Raw genomic sequence first — 20,749 nt, forward strand, 5'->3', positions numbered from 1 at the left:
GATATGACTTAAGGATAGTCTCAGCAAACTACTAGAAATGAATAAACAGGAACATTTCTTATTTAACAAGTATTTATTCAGCTCTCACCATATGCCAGGCACTACTGTAGGTGCTGGGACTCTGGCCATAAATAAATTAGATGCAGTCCCAGATCTCACAGAATTTATATTCTGGTTATAAAACACAAGCTAGTATTTTAGAAGGAGAAAAGGGAGGTGATCTCAGAGCCCTCAAACTTAGGGGAAAATGTAGTTTTCCTTATTCTGATCCTCTAGGCAATTACTCTTTTGGGGTCAGACTCCTTTGAGGAATGGATGAACATTTCAGACATACTCATCATCTAAGAAAGTGTATGAACACACATAAATATGTTTGCAAAAACTTTTTGGGGATTCATGAACCCCTTGATCAAGAATTTCTGCTAGACTCTTCCACAGATTTTGAATTTAAAAGTTGGGAAAATATGAATATTGCTTGCATTAAGAAGACTGACTATAGTCTAAAACACAGATTTAATATACAATTTAAGAAGATTCCCCTAAATGTTAACTTTCTAAATATATTTTAAATGATTTAATTTCTGACTTATATTCAACTCAGCTTTTTGAAATATATGTATCAACCAAAAGATCTTTTTTATTCTAAGAAAAATGAATAAATTCCTATTTCTAATGGTACTACTTACAGGAATTTCCAACAGGACAATTCTATCTCTGACATAAAGTAGATGTTTAGGAATCTAAACAAATCTGATTAATTCTGACTACTATTCTTTTTAAAAAATATGTTAATTATTTTTGTTATTAAAAAATTTTTTTTATAATACTCCCAACTGTCTCCTCTTCTGTATTTCTACCACACTTTTGTCTTTCCCATTTTGCAAGTTAACTATCAGTTCCTGCCACTGTACTTCCTGGCAACCTCTTTGACGCAGCACAAATCTAAGTTTAGAAGCATTTATAGAGCGTGGCTGCGCCTAACTCACTGCTATAGGAGGTCAAGTTAAGAGCTAAGAATTTAATGAAACATTGGTAATTTCTTCTTTTTTTTTCCTGCTACTTGTGATTATGGTGCAACACTTTTCTATGGTCATTATTATTCTGAAAGGGCAAAGGAATGTTTCCCAAAATAGGATTCTAGGCCACAAAAGTCAGTTTTTACCGTAATTCACACATCTTTCTACTAATAATGAGTATACACTTATCATCTGATCTCTGCAATTATTTCACAAGTACCTGACTTCCAGTATCTCTTCCATCTAATACTGCATGTGTTTCTCACAGACTAAAATAGCAAACATATTCCTTTGCATCTATCATTCTTATGCTCCAAACACACGGTGGTTCCTCACTCTAAAATATCAAGTTCAAAAAGCCTCTCCAGTCTCTTCAAAGATAATTCTAGCATCCTATATTCGTTTTTTCACCACAGCAGTTCTCTGCTCTAGTCAAAATGATGTCCTTTCTTCCAAAGATAGCTTAGACTTTGTTCTTGCCTATCCCATCCACTTGAACTACCATCCTCCTCATTTCATTTCTGCCATTCTAATCATTCTCCAAATCCCATCTTTTCTCTGAAAATCTGACTTTCCCAGTAATCATTGTACTATTCACATGGCAATTAATCATATTCCATATTTTGTCATTTCTTTTTATTCTTTACTAAATGATGTGAAACATTTTTATTATTTAACTTGTGAGTTGTATCTGCATTGTAAACTGCATTGAGAATACGGAGGGGACCATGCCTTGTGTTCTTGTAATCTCCTCCTAATGTCAATTCACTACACGGCAGATTGTCAATACTTAATCTGCTGACGTTAATAGAAGGCTTACGTAAAATGTAATTAAGTATGTATCTCCTTAATTTTACAGTAATATAGTAACTATATTTAAGGCAAGTTTTCTATCCTGAACATTTCCCCTGAGTTTCCTGGTTCTGTTGCCTATTTCTTCACTGTCTATACGGCTACTATGTATAAGTATTTTCTATTTTTAAAAAAGTTTAAAAGTCATCCTTGGCATATGTTAAACAGAAAATTAGGATTATAAAACATTTTTTAGACCTTGTTTGAAGTAAAAGAAGCCAACTTTCTTGAGGGAATAAGAAATTCAGCAAGGTATAACGAAATAACTCTTTAAGATTACACCCCAGGGTTGCAGTTTCAAACACATGAGGAAATGGAGTACTTATATGGCTAACAATGAATCAAAAACTATCTTTTGAGGGCTTATTTCCTCTAACCATGGTGGTGGATGCTGTGTGGAACCTACTGTCTACCTGAAGACATAAGACTCTCTTCACTCCACCTCCTGGTTACCACCATCTCTTTATTTATTTATTTTTTTTTTGAGGAAGATTAGCCCTGAGCTAACTACTGCCAATCTTCCTCTTTTTGTTGAGGAAGACTGGCCCTGAGCTAACATCCATGCCCATCTTCCTCTACTTTTTTTTTTAATATGTGGGATGCCTACCTCAGCATGGCTTTTGCCAAGCGGTGCCATGTCTGCACCTGGGATCTGAACCGGCGAACCCCGGGCCGCCGAGAAGCAGAACATGCGAACTTAACTGCTGTGCCACTGGGCCGGCCCCTACCACCACCTTTTTAGTTGTGTCAATATCTTATCCATATTTGTTTGATTTAGAGTTCTCTAAATGTATCATGACATATCTTTATTTTTAAATTAATTTTCATAGGTTTGGATACAATTCTTAATACTTTGAGGTACCTGCCACAAAAGACTGACTCACAATTACTGCTCTAGACCAAGAGATAAATTCTATTAGTAATATATAGTATCACTTTTATTCAACTCACTAAAATGTATTAATTGTAGAATTTTCCTTTTTTCCAGGATATTCTTATTGTTAAGAAAGGAAGAAATTATTTGATATTGCTGTGCAATAATGAATCCTGGAAAATAGTGCAACTGAGATGATACAAAATTTTTCCCAGCAGCTGATACGGCTCTCAGACCTGTCAAGAGGGCTGGAGACTTGGAGGGTGAGTCTATTTCTTTTCAACAAGTTTCATTACTAAGTCTGCTCCCTTAAATCTTTGAAGTATACATGTTAAAAATTAAGTTATTCATTTTTAGATGTCCAAAGACTTGAAAACCCTGTGAGAAAATACTTATTTGAATTACCAACTTGAAATGTAGGGTAATTAAAAAAAAAGACACTGTTTTGTCTCCTGGTACTAGAACTAAAATAAAACAAAAAAAGCTATAGAGGAATAGTTGACAGCTCATCAGTATTCTAAGGAAGGTGAAGGGACAGAGTTTTACTCTGATGATGTACAGCAGGGTACAACAAACATGATTATCTTAGTTCAACACATATACCCACAGCACAACAATAAGATTAGAAAGAAATTATCCTCCGGTTTTCAACTGGGCACACAGGGGCACTGCAAGGTCTGGTCTTTAAAATAACAACTCATTCACTATCACTAACTTCCAGTTATGGCAGCAGCCTGCAGGAGGAGAAGCTGAAATATTCAAAAGCACATTTTTTGCCTCGAAATTAAGATTTAAGGGAGAGGGAGAAGGAAAAGGAGACATACAGGGAGGAAATTAAGTATAGCCCAAAGAAAAAGGTATTTCATACCCATTAAGTGACAACAAAACTATCTATAAAATAGAACTTTATCTCTATCTCCATTTCAGTATTTTCCCTAAACTTTAACTGATTCCTTAAAATGAAAGCAGTAAAAACTTATTATAGATTTCATTATGTAAATGTGTTCATATCTAGTATTTATATTATAAAATTATTTAAAATGCTTAAGAAATAAAATAAAACTTACCCCATCACTTTCTCTATGTGGATTCAGCCTACTATAAACAGCTTCAATAACATTGCGCCTAAAAAAATTACGCTTTAGTTTATTAAATTACATACAATTATTGAGCTTATGAGTATTTAAATACTTCATCTTGACTACATTCAAAAATTAATTGCCACACTAAATACTTGCCAAGAACATAGCTCCCACATTTCACTCAGAATCTGATCCTGCACAATCCATTTGTTCTCATTTACCCAGGAAAGAAGGACCCTCATCCTCAAAGAGCATGATAAATAATTCTTTTTAAAAAAATCTCTTTTGGATGATATTTTACAGTTCCTCTCTAGCATAAGAACCATCAAGCCATTTCATCTTTAGATAACTGATCTACTTCTAACCCCAAATGGTTTAATTACTAATTATAAATGAACTCAAAATTAGTTCTTTTTGTTCTACTTACTTGCTAGCAAGTCCTCCCCCAGGAGGCAAATTTGGGATATTTTCTGCAGACAAGATGCGCATGACGTGGGCAAGATCCGGCATTCCTTCCTCACCAGACTTCTCCATAATCTCTGTAGGTTTTTAAAAAGAGTTCCTAAATTAATGTGATAACTCAGTATTGACAAAGAAGTGAAACAAGAGGTACTATTTGGTAGTTCTTATTTTAAAATATAAAAAGCAAACATTACTTTACTATCATACAAGGAACAAAAGAAGTAATATAAAAAATTATTTGCATCTATATGCTCATTCCAGCATTATTCATAAAAGTGAAAACTGGAACAAATTAAATGTCCAACAATAAAGAGACAGGTAAGAAAATCTTGGTACAGACACTGAGTGAAATGGTTTATAAATCACTAAAAATGATCCCTACGAACACAGTACAGCTATATGGAAACACACTTTTGGTCTAATTTTATGTAAAAATAATATAAAAATTATTAATACTATAATTACAGGAAAACAAAAACAATGAAGGGATAAGGATTATAAGGAGAAGGAGAAAAATTAAAAATCGTTTTATAAATTTTTGATCCTAAACAGTGATGTTCCACAACAATTTATTTAAAAGAAAAAAAAATAAATCACAGAAGTTTCTAATGCTTACAACAAAACAAAACATTTACACATTCCACTTATATTTACAATTTATGAAAAACAGACTTTTAAAGCATAATTATTTGGCCAGTATCAAGACATAAACTCCTCAAAAATCAGAAAATGACAACTTACTTTATTTTTATTTATTTATTTTTGAGGAATATTAGCCCTGAGCTAACATCTGCCGTCAATCCTCCTCTTTTTGCTGAGGAAGACTGGCCCTGAGCTCACATCCGTGCCCATCTTCCCCTACTTTATATGTGGGATGACTGCCACAGCATGGCGTGCCAAGTGGTGCCATGTTCGCACCCGGGATCCAAACTCGTGAACCCCGGACCCACAAAGCAGAACATGCACACTTAACCGCTGAGACACTGGGCCGGCCCTGACAACTTACTTTAAACACAACAAAAAAGCAGTGTCCTAGGCAGCCCTCAAGATGCAAAATACAAACTGATTATCATGCTTCACCAGACCCTGACTGTGACCTTAACTTTCACCACTCCCACTCACTTCTGTTCTTGACTCCTGTATCTCCAAAGGCTCTATTAAAAGAAGCCTTCTCCTCCTTCTAGATCTTCACATGCACTTTTCCCTTGGTTTGGAACACTTTTTATGCCAATCCAACCAACCTCTTTTTATGGTTAACTTGTATTCCTCCTTCAGGTTTCAACTTTATGTGTCACTTTCTCCCACTCTTCTCTGACCCCAGCCTGGAGTTGGTGCACTGAGACATACTTCCATTGTACCCGATGTCTACTGTATCGGAGACTGCAAGCTTCATGAAAGCAAAACTGTAATTGTTCTACTTGCACTTGTATCTCTATAGTGCAGGGTTTCTCATCCTCGACACTACTGACATTTTGGCCCAGACAATTTTTTGTTGTGGAGGCTGTCTTGTGCACTGCAGAATATTAAGCAACATCTCTGGCCTCTACTCACTAGACGCCAATGGGACCTCCTCATTTATGACACCAAAAACATCTCCAGACATTGCCACATGTCCCATGGGGGACCAAATCTCCCCCCACTGAGAACCACTGCAGTCTAGTACTTTACCAACCATTTTCACACTCCTCTACTGATGCCATTGCCATCCAAGCCAGCACCATCATCTGCCACCTGCATTAACACACGATTACTAATTGGTCTCTTGGCTTCCCCTCTTGCCCCCTCTTTACAATCTCTTCTCTACATAGCAACTGAGAAAGATCCTTTGAAAATAGTCAGATCAAGTCACTTTTATGCTCAAAATCTCTTAATGACTTCCCAAAACCAGTTGAACAAAGTCCAAAGTCCTCATTTTGACCACAAAACCCTACATAATCTGCTTCTTAGCAACCTCTTAGTCTTCCACTTTTCTACCAGCTCATTCTAATCCAGCCATGCTCTCTAAGCACATTCCCTCCTCAGTCTTTGCTGCTCCCTCTGCCTGGAGCACTCTTCCCTCAGTGAGCCACTCTCTCCCAAAGACTGTACAGGTAGGTATCTGCTCAAATGTCTTTCCTCACAGAGACCTTCCTAACCAATATTCCTTGTTACTCTCTGCTTACTGTTTTACTTTTCTTCTACTTAAAAAAAAGCAGTTATTGGTCTCTATTAGACTATAAACTCCATGAGATCAAGAACTGCTTTGCTTTGTTTTCTGCAATATCCCCAGTGAAACACGTGCTCAAGGAAAGCTGAATAAATGAATACATGGTGAAAGTACTCACTAAATATCTAACTAATCAATGTAAGTTAAACACTATTCCCTATTTAACACCATACCTCCCCAATTTGCCCACCTTCACTACAAACCTGTACACAGGTTTGTCCAATACAACAGAATGCTTTTACCTCAAAATTTAATGTCAGATTACATGATTTAAAACCCTAATAGAAATACAATGCTCTTGAAGAACAGTACCTCACAAAAAGAAGTTACATTGTAAGTACCGACAGAAATTGATTTGTGGTGGCTGCTTTGTCAAGGACTTTAAAGTCTTTCGATTGAATGATTTAAATCAAGTATTTGCCAGAGGCCCCAGAGATCATAATATTACATATTTGCCTTCTCTGCCATATAATATATACTTTGGAAAGTTAAAAACTATACAAGAAAAAATTAATATTAAATGTTAACTACCCATATCGAATGGAATTGGCCACACCTTTAAGAAATTAAAACTTAGCTGTACAGAAGAGTTAATAAAAGCCAGTTTTCTGAGGACTTATGTGTCAGGCATCATACTAGAAACTTAACAAACATTATCTCATTTATTTATTAAAACAATCTGTATGGTTGGTGTTTTTATCTTTAGTTCACAATAAAGAAACTGGAGCCGTGAGAGGTGAGGCAAGTGGGCTGAGATCACATAACAAGTTGCTGACCAAACTGGAGAGTTCTTCTCAAAATGAAAACTATCTAGTTTCTTTTTTATGAATGAGGAAGCAGGACAATAAGAAAATTCTTCTTGCCTTCTCATAAACTTCAGCCAGCAATCCCGTACCCAAATACAATATTGTTTATCAGAAAATGTGCATTATTAACAACTCCTATAAATAGCTCCTCTTAATAATTATGACAGTATCAAGAGGAACAGAGTGCCTCTGACATAGCCTTCTAAGCCTTCCCACACATTTCTTATGTTTCCATTACCCTAAAAGCAGAACTCACTGACAATTCGGAGCTGAAGAAATTGCAGACCAAAACCAAAAACAAAACCATTAAGCACCTTGTTTATAGTGTGCAGCGAGACAGCTGTAAAGCTAGAAAAGACTAATCTGCTCCCACCTCCAAATCTGCAAAAGAATGCAGTTTTCCTATGGTAATTACACATTTAAAATTGCAAATCTTCATATTTCAAAACTCTCACCAATTACCATAGCTACTATATTCAAAAGTCAACTCATAATAGGCCAAATTCAACAAGCCTATCACACCATAATCATTAATTATATCATTCAAATGTATTTACAATTTAAAAAAAAAATCAAGCCATTAAAGTGTTAGGAGAAAATATAGGTCAATATGTAACCTTGAATTGAGAGAAGTATTTTGTAAGAATGACATCAAAAAAGAAAGTAAGATTGACATAACTTCATAAAAAGTAATTTTATATCTAAAAAAACAGCACATATACAATCAAAATATAGTATTAAGTTGGGGATTCTGTCATAATCTCTAACATGCATTCTCTGTTTATCAAAGTAAATGACAATAAATTTTTAAAAGAATGTATAACTAATAAGAAAATGCAAGGATAAACTGGAATAGAAAATAGTGATTAATCCAAAAGAAGACAAGAAAGGAGAAAAAAAGGAAAGAGAATAGATGGCACATATGGAAACAAATAAGATGATGGATTTAAACCCAAAGATACCAGCAATTATATTAAAGATAAAGAGACTAACTTCTCCCCTCCCTCATTCCTGAATAATAATGGATTTTTAGCCCAAAAAGCTTTAGATTAGGCCAAGCAAGTTTGGTATTGCAGGGGCGGAGGGGACAATGGTGGCAGCAGCAGGGTCCAGCCTGCGGTATCCGAGCTTGAGAACAGTAAGAAGAACTTTAGCACTGGGGCCGGGGGGGGGGGGGGGGGGGGGCAGTGCGACCTGGAATGGGGTTCAAAGCCAGTGTGGAGTGAGGAAGGCATCTACACAAGGGTTAGCAGTGAGGGAAGATTTGTTAGATTCATCAGTATGAGCCAGGTCTCTCATTGTAGAAGGGATTTACAAATATGAAAAGAGAGGAAATTAAAATGACCTCTGTAGCACTGGACTGGAATTGGAGTTACTGGTGGGACAGTTAGATAGATAGATAGATACACAGATAAGACAGAGAGGAAGGAAAGGAGAGAGGGATACAGCCGTAAATGCGTATGTGTGTGCATGCCTGTGTGAGGGCGTGCCTGTCTATCCTTGGAGAGGATTTGGGAACAGAAACAATCCAACAGCACATCTAACGCCCAGATCCCAATTCCCAAATACCTTACTCCCCTAAATAAAAGAAAAGAGTGATTATTAGAAAAGTGGCCCATGTAAGGGTTGGTACAAGGAAAATATGAGCAAGATGAACCTGGAATATCTCATTATGCCAGAAAAGAAGGAATTGTTCAAAGAATTATGGAGACAGGTCAAAAGGACACTGGAGAAAGCTTGAAGAGGTTCTCACTGGCCAAATCTAAGACAATATAAGTATCAAAATGAAAATAAAAATAACAGATTATAACAATATGAAAACAATAGGAATCTGAGTCCAAACTCATATAAATTGAACAAACAAATGGGTAGAAGAGAAAATTTTTCTTTACAGTAAAATGCTAACTAATACATATAGAAGGAATAACTGAATTAGAAAATCACCATTTGGCTATCACCCCAGTGGCAACTGATTCAGGAAAGAATAATCAATGGATACTAAAATTGGTAGGTGAAAACAAGAGAAAAAATAGGTTACTAACATAATCTCAAAGTATCTCCCTATTGAATACTTATTAATAGGTATAACATACTTGTTATGTTATTATGTTATTAATATGTGTGTTAAGTATGTTATACTTCTTAATACTTTTATATTAATACCATTATACGTATTAAAACTTTTCAATGGAGGAACCTGAAAGACAACATCTCAAGCAAGTGATAAAAGTTAAGATTACCACTAATGGGACAAATTAACATCACGTGTCTCCTGATATGACGCATTGAGAAGCACCCAGAATCACATTGGTAGTATTCCTGCCAATGTATAACATAAATCTTATCAAGAGGAAACATCAGCCAACTCAAATTGAGGGACATTCTACAAAATAACTAACCTGTACTGTTGAAAAATGTCAAGAACAGTAAAAAGAAGAAAAAGACTATGCAACTTTTTCACATTGAAGGAGACTACGGAGGCATGACAACTAAATGCTGCACATGGTCCAGACTAGATCTTGGACCAGTAAAAATTATTAGTGAGATAACTACGGAAATTTGAAGAGATCTGTGGATTAGATTATTACATCGATGCTAACTTCCTAATTTTAAAAAATATTATTTTATTGAGGTCATATCAGCTTATAACATTGTGTAAATATCAGGTGTACATTACTATGGATCACACGGTATTTCTATTTTTAATTTTTTGAGAAATCACCATGCTGTTTTCCATCGTGGCTGGACCAGTTTGCAGTCCCACCAGCAGTGTATGAGGCTTCCCTTTTCTCAACATCCTCTCCAACACTTCTTATTTCTTGTCTTGTTAATTACAGCCATTCTGATGGGTGTGATGTGGTATCTCATTATAGTTTTGATCTGCATTTCCTTAATGATTAATGATGTTGAACATCTTTTCATGTGCCCATCAGCCATCTGTATATCTTCTTTGGAAAAATTTCTGTTCATATCCTCTGTCCCTCCTCTTTTTTCTTTTGCTGAGGAAGATTTGTCCTGAGCTAATATCTGTGCCAATCTTCCTCTATTTTGTATCTGGGTCACCACCACAGCAGGATGGCCACTGATGAGTGGTGTAGGTCCACACCCCAGAACCAAACCTGTGCCACCCAAAGTGGAGCACACTGAACTTAATCATAGGCCAAGGGGCTGGTACAGATCCTCTGCCCATTTTTGACTGGATTTGTTCATTTATATGTTGTTGAGCTGTATGAGTTCTCTACATATTTTGGAAATTAATCCATTATTGGATACACGATTTGCAAATATTTTTTCCTTTTTGTTTTGTTGATGGTTTCCTTTGCTGTGCAGAAGCCTTTTAGTCTCATGTAGTCCCATTTTGTTATTCTTTGGTTTCTCTTGCCTGAGTACATATGGTACTTGAAAAGATACTGCTAAGACTGATGTCAAAGAGGGTACTGTCTATATTTTCTTCTAAGAGTTTTATGGTTTCAGGTATTACATTCAAGTCTTTAATCCATGTTGAGGTAATTTTTGTGTATGGCATAAGATAATGGTCTACTTTCATTCTTTTGCATGTGGCTGTCCAGTTTTCCCAACCCTATCTATCTAATCTTATCTATCTATCTATCTATCTATCTATCTATCTATCTATTACTGAGGAAGATTAGCCCTGAGCTAACATCTGGGACAATCTTCCTCCACTTTTTATGTGGGTTGCCGGCACAGCATGGCTGTCGAGTGGTGTAGGTCCACGCCCAGCATCCAAACCCATGAATGTGGGCTGTCAAAGCAGAGTGTGCTGAACTTAACCATTATGCCACAGGGCTGGCCCCCCAACACCATTTATTGAAGAGACTTTCCTTTCCTCATTTTATGTTCTTGGCTCCTTTGTCAAAGATGAGCTGTGCATAGATGTGTGGTTTTACTTCTAGACTATCAATTCTGTTCCATTGATCTGTGTGTCTGTTTTTGTGTCAGTACCATGCTGTTTTGATTACTATAGCTTTGTAGTATATTTTGAAGTCAGGAATTGTGATGCCTCCAGCTTTGCTCTTTTTCCTCAGGATTGCTTTAGCTATTTGGGGTCTTTTGTTGCCCCATATGAATTTTAGGATTCTTTATTCAATTTCTGTGAAGAAAGTCATTGGGATTCTGATTGGGATTGCACTGAATCTGTAGATGGCTTTATGTAATATGGACGTTTTAACTATGTTTATTCTTCCAATCCATGTGCATGGAGTGTCTTTCCATTTCTTTAAGTCGTCTTCAATTTCTTTCAATAATATCTTACAGTTTATAGGCTTTCACCTCCTTAAATTTATTCCTAGGTATTTTATTCCTTTTGTTGTGATTGTAAATGGGATTGTATTCTTGACTTCCCTTTCTAATAGTTTGTTATTAGTGTATAGAAATGCAACTGATTTTTGAAAGTTGATTTTGTATCCTGAAACTTTGGTGTATTTGTTGACCCTTTCTAATAGTTTTTGTTGGAATCTTCAGAGGTTTCTATACAGAGAGTCATGTCATCTGCAAATAGAGTTTCATTTCTTCCTTCCCAATTTGGATCCCATTTATTTCTTTTTCTTCTCTAATTGCTATAAAACTTCCAGTACTATGTTGAATAAGAGTGGTGAGAGTGGGCACCCTTGTCTTGTTTCTGTTCTCAGAAGAATGGCTTTCAGTTTTTCCTCACTGAGTATGATATTGGCTGCGGGTCTGTTATATAGGGCTTTTATTATGTTGAGGTACTTCCTTCTATACCCATTTTATTGAGAGTTTTTATCATATATGGATGTTGGTCTTCTCAAATGCTTTCTCTGTGTCTATTGAGATGATCATGTGACTTTTATTCTTCATATTGTCCAGCAAATATGCTCTCAATTAGAAGATGCTTAATAGAATTAATCAGAATTGATTGATTTGCAGATGTTGAACCATCCTTACATCCCTGGAATAAATCTCACTTGATCATGGTGTATTATTGTTTTAAAGTATTGTTGTATATGACTTGCTAATATTTTGTTGAGGATTTTTGCATCTATGCTCATCAGCAATATTGGCCTGTAACTTTCCTTTTTGGTGTTGTCCTTGTCTGGTTTTGGTATCAGGGTAATGCTGGGGATGGTAAAATGAGTTAGGAAGCATCATGTGCTCTTCAATTTTTCAGAATAGTTTGAGAAGGACAGGAATTAAATTTTCTTTGAATGTTTGGTAGAATTCACCAGAGAAGCCATCTGGTCCTGGACTTTCGTTTTTGGGGAGGTTTTTGATTACTGTTTCAATCTCTTTGCTTGTGATTGGTCTATTCAAATTCTCAGTTTATTATTGATTCAGTTTTGGGAGGTTGTATGATTCTAAGAACTTATCCATTTCTTCCAGGTTATCAAGTTTGTTGGTGTATAGCTTTTCATAGTATTCTCTTATAATCCTCCGTATTTCTGTGGTGTTGACTGTAATCTTTCCTATCTCATTTCAGATTTCATTCATTTGAGTCTTCTCTCTTGTTTTCTTAGTGAGTCTGGCTAAGGGTTTGTCAATTTTATTTATCTTCTCAGAGAACCAGCTCTTAGTTTCATTGATTCTTTCTATTGTTTTTAGTATCTATTTCATTTATTTCTGCTCTGATTTTTATCTCCTTCTTTCTACTGACTTCAGGCCTTCTTTGTTCTTCTTTTACTAGTTCCTTTAGGTATATAGCGTAAGCTTGTTGATTTGAGATTTTTTTTGTTTCTTGAGGTAGGCCTCCATTGCTATATATTTCCCTCTTAGTACCGATTTTGCTGCATCCCATATGTTTTGGTATGTTGTGTTTTCATTTTGATTTGTCTCCAGCTATTTTCTGATTTCTCCTTTGCTTTCTTCATTGATCCAATAGTTGTTCTGTAGCATGCTGTTTAGTTGCCACATATTTGTGACTTCCCCAGCTTTTTTCTTGTAGTTCATTTCTAGTTTTATAGCACTGTGGTCAAAAAAGATGTTTGATTATGATTTCGTCTTCTTAAATTTATCGAGGATTGCCTTGTTTACCAACATATGGTCTATCTTTGAGAATACTCCATGGGCATTTGAGAAGAATGTGTATTCTGTTGTTTGGGGATGAAACAATCTATATATATAGATCTATTAAGTCCATCTGGCCTAGTGTTTCATTTAAGGCCACTGCTTCCTTGTTGACTTTCTATCTGGATGATCTATCCCCTGATGTAAGTGAGGTGTTAAGGTTCCCAACTATTATCATGTTGCTGTCAATTTCTCCCTTTAGGTCTGTTAATAGTTGCTTTATATACTTTAGTGCTCCTATGTCAGGTGCATATATATTTATATTAATAAGTGTTATGTCTTGTGGTAGAATATCCCTTTTATAATTCTATAATGCCCATCTTTGTCTCTCGTTATCTTTCTTATCTTGAAGTCTGCTTTGTCTGATATAAGTACGGTTACACTCACTTTCTTTGGCTTGCCATTTGCTTGGAATATCATTTTCCATCCTTGCACTGTGAGCCTATGTTTGTATTTAGAGCTGAGATGTGTTTCCCGGAAGCGTCATATTGTTGGGTCTTGTGTTTTAATCTATCCAGCCTCTCTGTATCTTCTGATTGGTGATTGCAATCCATTTACATTTACAGTAATTGATATATACTGTCATTTTATCTTTTGTTTTCTTGTTCTATATTTCCATTGTTTCTTTTTCTTTGTATTTCTATCTGCCATTTCAGTTTGGTGGTTTTCTCTTTATTTACAATTTGTGATTCTGCTCTGATTTTTTTGTTTTGTGGCTACTATGAGGTTTGTATAAAAGATCAAATGAACGAGATAGTCCTTTTTCTAACAGACTCTTATCTCCATTAGCCTATGCAGGTTCCATCCCTTTCTTCTTCCATTTCTATATTTTTGTTGTCACAATATTCTTTTTTGTGTTGTTTGTGACCAAACTGAAGTGTTTATAGTTATTTTTGATGTTTTCTTTCCCTTTATCCCTTATGTTATAATTGTTTGAGAACCTATTCCTATATAGAGCTGCAGTTTCCTGACTTCTCTATTTATCTCCTTGGTCAAAGTTTTGTAAACCTTTATCTTTTTGTTTCAGGTAGGAGGGCTCCTTTCAACACTTCTTGTAAGGCAGGTCTATTGGTGATGAACTCCTTCAGCTTTTACTTGTCTGGGAAAGCTTTCATTTCTCTTTCACATCTGAAGGATAATTTTGCCAGACAGAATATTCTTGGCTGACAGCTTTTTTCTTCCAGTATTTTGACTATATCATTCCACTTTCTCCTAGCCTGTAAGGCTTATGCTGAGAAATATGCTGAAAGCCTGATGGGAGTTCCTCTGGAGGTTATTTCCTTCTCTCTTGCTGCCCTCAATATTTTTTCTTTGCCATTGATTTTTGCCAATTTTAATATTATACGCCTTGGATAAGGTCTTTTTGAACTGATGTAATTAGGAGTTCTATAAACTTCAGATACGTGCATGTCCAGTTCCTTCCACAAGTTTGGGAAGTTATCAGCTATTATTTCTTTGAATAAGCTGTCTATTCCTCTCTCTGTCTCTTCTCTCTCTGGGATACCTTTAATCCTTCTATTACTTTTCCTAAGTGACATGGATATTTCTTGAAGAATTTCTTCATTTTTAAAAAATCTTAGTTCTCTCTCCTCCTCCAGCTGGATCATTTCTAGGTTTCTATCTTTGAGCTCACTAATTCTCTCCTTTATAATGTCTACTCTATTTTTAATGCTTTCTACATTATTTTTATTATTTCACTGTGATCTTCATATCCAGAAATTGTTTGGTGTTTTTTTTTTTTTTTAGAGCTTCAATCTCTTTGGTGAAGCATTCCTTCTGTTCATTAATCTTATTCCTGAGCTCATTTAACTGTCTGAGTTTTCTTGTAACTCGTTGAGTTTCTTTATGCCAGCTATTTTGAATTCTGTCAGTTAGATGGCAATCTTCTGTGACTTCAGGTTTGGTTTCTAGAAAGCTGTCCTTTTCCTTCTGTTCTGTGTGTTACTGTAGTTCTTCATGGTGTTTGATGAACTGACCATCTGCTGGCTCACTCAGTAATCACCTTTTCTTATTTGGGTACGGATTTGGTTACTTTGGTTCTCAGCTGCTTCTGATTCTATTTAACAGCCTGCACTTTCCACCCTCCACTGCCTCTACAGAAGCAGTGTCAGTGCCCTCCTTGTATCACTTGTGCCTCTGGAGTTGCTGGTGCCTTGCTGATTAGATGTCACTACAGTCTCCAGTGACACCACCAGAGTCACCAGGCTGCAAGCACTTCTGCTGCTTCCGGGGTCACCTAGGTCTTGTGTTCCTCCACTGGCTCTCTGTGGGCTCAGATGCTACTGTCCTGTGCACCACCTGTGCTGCTGTTCCCGAGTTGTCTGGGGGTGCTGGATGAACCACTGTCAGGGGTGCTAGGTTCATGGGTGTTGCTGTCACTGCCAGGGACCTGAGGACTTGTATACACCCCCACTGATGGAGGAGCTGGTGTTGGAGGTGCTGCCACTGGGAGCTGGGTCACTGGTTCTGCTACTGTTCCTGACACTTTTGATTGCAGGTTCCACCTGGCACCGCTGGGGGTGAGGAGGGCTGTTTTTTCTGTTCCCACCCCATCTGCTCACAGTTGTGTAGGTGGAGCTGCCACCAACTGTCACCATTCCATAGGTGTTCACATGTGTGAGGCTGCCACTGCTTTGTGGGCATTTTTGCGTGCAGTGCCAGGATGCCCTGGCCTCCAGAGTTCCATGGGCCACTGTGTGAGGATCCTTGTCCTGGATCACTGCCACCAGGGGAGGGGAAAGGGGCTGCTCCCCTAGTTCCACTGCTTCCCAGGGGTCATGGCATGTCTGTTTGGTGGTAACTTAGAGGGGAAAGACAAAGGGTACAACTCACTCTGCTATCACACTGATGTCACTCTTAACTTCCTAATTTTGATGGATGTACTATAGTCACGTAGAGACTGTTCTTTTTGTATTAAGGGATACTGTCTGCAACTTACTCTCCATTGGTTCAGAAAAAAATTTAGTAATCCAAAGGACGGGAGGGAGAGGTGCAAAGGGAGAGAGAGAAAAAGAATGTATGCTATAGAATGTATATAGAGATATGAGTTAAATGAAGTATAATGTAAACAAATGGGGAATCTAGGTAAAAGGTACTCATGTACATGAGAGCCCTCTATAAAATTTTTGCAACTTCTGTAAGTTTAAAATTATTGCAAAATAAAGTTTAAAAAAGTAAAATCAATAATCCTTTATAACACCAATGCTAACTATATCAGTAAGATGAAAAACACATGGTAATGAATTCCTATGATTAACTTGGGAAGGGAGAATTAGTATTAGTGGAATTACAGCACTTAGTGTTCATGATAACCTGAGGCAAATTTCACTGGATTCTTCACTTCCAACCAAAAATGTAATCAGGGGGAAGAAAAAGGCACGCTTTAACAGAGTATTTTCAAATGATGTCTCTCTTCGGTGGTATAATAGACAAATTTGTCTTCTCCCTGCCATAAATCGCCATGCATTGGTCCAAGATGTGACAGTAAATCTTAAGCAGATAGATGCTTATTTTTTAAGGCCTTGTTTTGAAATATTTAATTGCTTTTCCTAAGGAAATTTTAAAACTATTTGATAAACAAGTAAGAACACTTTTCCTTCCTTCTAAATAAAAAAAAGCTTCTCTTACCTTCAACCCGTGATTCCAAGTACTTATCCAACTCTGAATCTTTTCTCACTGCTTCATCTGAGACCTTAGGGGCATTTGAAAAGCAAACTAGTACAATACTCATGTTATCTCGACTTCCCTGTATATTAAAAAAAGAAAAAGAAAGAATTATACTTCTATAGTTTACCAACTTTCTATTATTTACTTCAAAAGAGTTAATTACAGTAAGCAATTATAGTTTATTTCATCATCCAGAATGTACACATTCAACATGTTCATTTTCATTCCAAAGAACTATTTTAGCACACCCTAAGAAACAAGGTCTCTAGGTATGGGTAGATCTGTAATTACGTTATGACTTTTGATTCTATATACGTATTCTTACCCACCACCATTCCACAATCTGAGAAATGAAGATATCTTCATATGTATTATATCTTCTAAACTGTGTTTTACATTCAGGACTACATTTCCCCAAAGCAACTTAGGCCAAAAATGCATCCTCCCAAACAAATGTGCAATTTTTTCCCACTTAATTAATCTTCATCAGAGCAATGCTACTAAACTCTACTCAATTTGACATAGCTGAAAACTGTTAATCATTAGGATACCCAAAACACTAAACTGAACTACAAGCAGAGAACAAAAAATTAAATTGGGAACTTTCTGAGTGTACAGAATCAAACAATAGAATATAACTGGATGGCTGAGATACACTGTAGTCTGATGTAATAACTTCTGAAGAAAAAACATCAGATTGTTATACACAATCAGAAAGAGTGTCAGTGTCTATAGAGAGCAGCTAAAACTGCTAATTTAAGGACAAATTTTACTGCTGCCTTTTAATCACACCATCACAGACAAATGATCTACAAAAGGAAGTACAGAATATATATTACTTTATTACCAGGAGATTATAAGCAAGAAATTTAAAACATTTTCTCATTGTTTTTCCTATAGATACATTACTCTGAGTTTCTTAGAAAAGAATGAAACTGTTCTTGGAATAGGAATTTTTTTCAACCTGGTTTTTTTTTTCATATTCACCATTCTAAAAAACTAAGTCAATGGAGGTGGTAGGCTATTTTGTTTGATAATGGGGTTTGCCAACCCAAGTGAAAAAAGCCAAGGCCACACCCATTCTAGTCTTCTCAGTCATTATGGTCAGAATCTAGGCAGGCATTGTTTGGTTTAGACTTGCCACCTTTTCAGAACCCACAGGACGCAACCAAAAGGACAAGCAGGCCTTGAAGAACTTCTGCTACCACCTCCTAAAACTCAGTGGAGCAAAGTCTGAAGGCAGTAAAGGTCAGGTCTTAAGAAGGCTTCATAAAGAGTAATAATTCTCTCCACAAACTCTCATGCTTTAGTGGGAAGAACCATCATGAGTTCTTAACCATAATCAGATTCTCGATATCTGGAAAAAAAAAAATCAGGATTTCCAAATTGGCCCAAACTAATTTCATTCCTTAATGAAAACCACCCAAAACTTTCACAATGACTTAATATTGCATTGGCTGTATGAGTACACACACACACATATATACACACATTATGGCTCCAAATAGCAAAAAAAGGAGTCAATACATTCCACAGGAGTCAGGATTTACCATAAAAGTTCAGACCAGGCAAAATTTTATACCACAGATATTCAAGAATCAAGCACTACTTGAATATTAATGCTTTTTCAAAAGCAATTTTATGAATAAACAGAATTAACACCTTAGATTTTTAGAAATCCAGCTTCTCCCAACCATTTCTTATTTTGGTAACAACAGCAAGAGTGTTGTGTTATTTAGCCATTCCTAATGAATACATATATAATTTTCCTCATATTTTTGTAAGTTATAAAACACACATTCTATTAGTTGGAAAACTACCAGAAAGATAGTTTCAAGAAGTTTAAATATCCAAAGATATTTAAAGGAAATAATTTACATTTACACCTCTGTACATGTGATTTCAATGATGCTGCTTCTATTTCTACATAAAGATGACTTTCCTCTAAACACAAAGTATGAGTGTGTTTCAATAATTTATATACAGCAACTGAAAAAGATCCTTCCCTTTATGCCTCTTCAGTTTTCTAAAGATAAATCATCCTTGCATAATCAGTATAAATTTTTCATTAAGTCCAGAAATGAAACATGATTAAACAAAAAGAAGAAGAAGAAAACCCAGCTTGGAGGATAAAAGGAGTTAGCCAGATATTTAATACTGATTACTTCAGTACCTTTTCTTTTTACTTTTTAATTTTGAAAACAGCACAGCTGTATAACTGTAAGGAATTAGTGTATTAATAGATAGTTACAGGTCAAAGTAGCCACTGCCCCTGCCATAAGCAAGGTTATCTAAATTTAAGCAGAAAATAATTTGACGCTATCAGTTTTAAAGTTGAATGCTGCACGGTAATAAAGAAGTGTCCCAGATCAAGTCTTCATGCAGCATATGAAATAGGTTGTGAACAGAATATCTATCACTGTCAAGGTTAGTAAATAAATATCTGATAAGTAAAGCATCAATATTTCTCTCTTTTTTTTTTTTGGAGGAAGAGTAGCCCTGAGCTAACATCTGCTGCCAATCATCCCCTTTTTGCTGAGGAAGACTGGCCCTGAGCTCACATCTATGTGAGCAAACCCTGGGCCACCAAAGCAGAACATGCGCACTTAACTGCTGCGCCACCAGGCCAGCCCCAATATTTCTCATTTTTTAAATCAATTTTTTGAAACCTGCACTCACTGTAGTTATCTCATTTACATTATAGTTCAAAAAACAGCCAAGCTTAAGGAATAGACCAAATTTTTACCTATTTATGAAAGATGAAGCCTACAACTACTTTATTTGAAGAATACTCACTTCCCTCACCATTACCTTACTCCTTGAACTTGTATTTCCCACATAAAAATTTACCTCTTTGTTTCATAACTATCATCAACAGAACTAAAATTTACTGAGGTCTGTAAACCAGATACCATCCAGGCACTTGCCAAAAGCTTTACTCTGAACAAGTCCATGATGAAGATATTATCATCTCTATTTTATAAAGATGAAGAATCTGAGGCTTTGCACAAATTCATACTAAGTGACACAGCATACCTTAAAACTCAGCCGTGTGGCTCCAAAGCCTATGTTCTAATATTAATCCCATCGTTCTCAAACAGTGCACCAAGAAGCCCCAGGGCGCCACAGTGTGCTCAGAGATATTTTAAAAGGGGGGAAACATCTGTGGATACTCCACAAATTAGCCCGAGGTAGTTCACAGTTTTAACATCAGATAACACTATATTGCTCTCAATGACATCCTGTCTTTCAAAGCTGAGGTTTTAGGGGTTGCTGTAATAAAAAGCCAGTCCCCATAAAAATCAATGTGATACAGGAAATGATGGTGGCAGTGCCCATTGATTCCAAGGTTTGTGTTGTGCAGATACCAACGGGTACCACATTTTCTTAGTATGTAACTGTAGTTTTTTAAAGAATGAAATAAAACATACTTTTTCAATGTATGTGAACTCTTGTTAAGACATATGTACTCATTAAGTTTGGATCTAACTACTTAATACTTGTAACTGTTAGGTATTAATATGGCTAAGTAGCACTGTGAAAAGGCACCATGAACCAAGAAAGTTTGGGAAACTCTACACTACATATTCTGTACTTTTACAGTCAGTCCTCTTCCATACCTCAAAATACCCAACCACACTCCACTTTAATACTATCTGTGTCTACTTTTGCGTTATTTACAATTACATTTTCTGAAAACTATAATGGAAAAACTCCTGTTTAGAGCTAAACAATTATTTTGG

General features: G+C 36.2%; 1 protein-coding gene across 4 annotated transcripts in view; it reads right to left on the reverse strand.

Annotated features, from left to right (window-relative positions):
- Nucleotides 1–20,749, reverse strand: part of PPM1B (protein phosphatase, Mg2+/Mn2+ dependent 1B) — a 91,417-nt gene that overhangs the window by 21,099 nt on the left and 49,569 nt on the right. For all 4 annotated transcript variants that reach the window (XM_046660462.1, XM_046660464.1, XM_046660461.1 and 1 more), the window contains exons 3-5: nt 16,968–17,085; nt 4,252–4,363; nt 3,810–3,867 (exon numbers count right to left, since the gene is read on the reverse strand). In XM_046660462.1, the coding sequence (XP_046516418.1) occupies nt 3,810–3,867; nt 4,252–4,363; nt 16,968–17,085 (288 nt within the window). The remainder of the gene's footprint in view (nt 1–3,809; nt 3,868–4,251; nt 4,364–16,967; nt 17,086–20,749) is intronic.

Source organism: Equus quagga, chromosome 5 (assembly GCF_021613505.1).
Source record: "Equus quagga isolate Etosha38 chromosome 5, UCLA_HA_Equagga_1.0, whole genome shotgun sequence".
Lineage (NCBI taxonomy): Eukaryota > Metazoa > Chordata > Mammalia > Perissodactyla > Equidae > Equus > Equus quagga.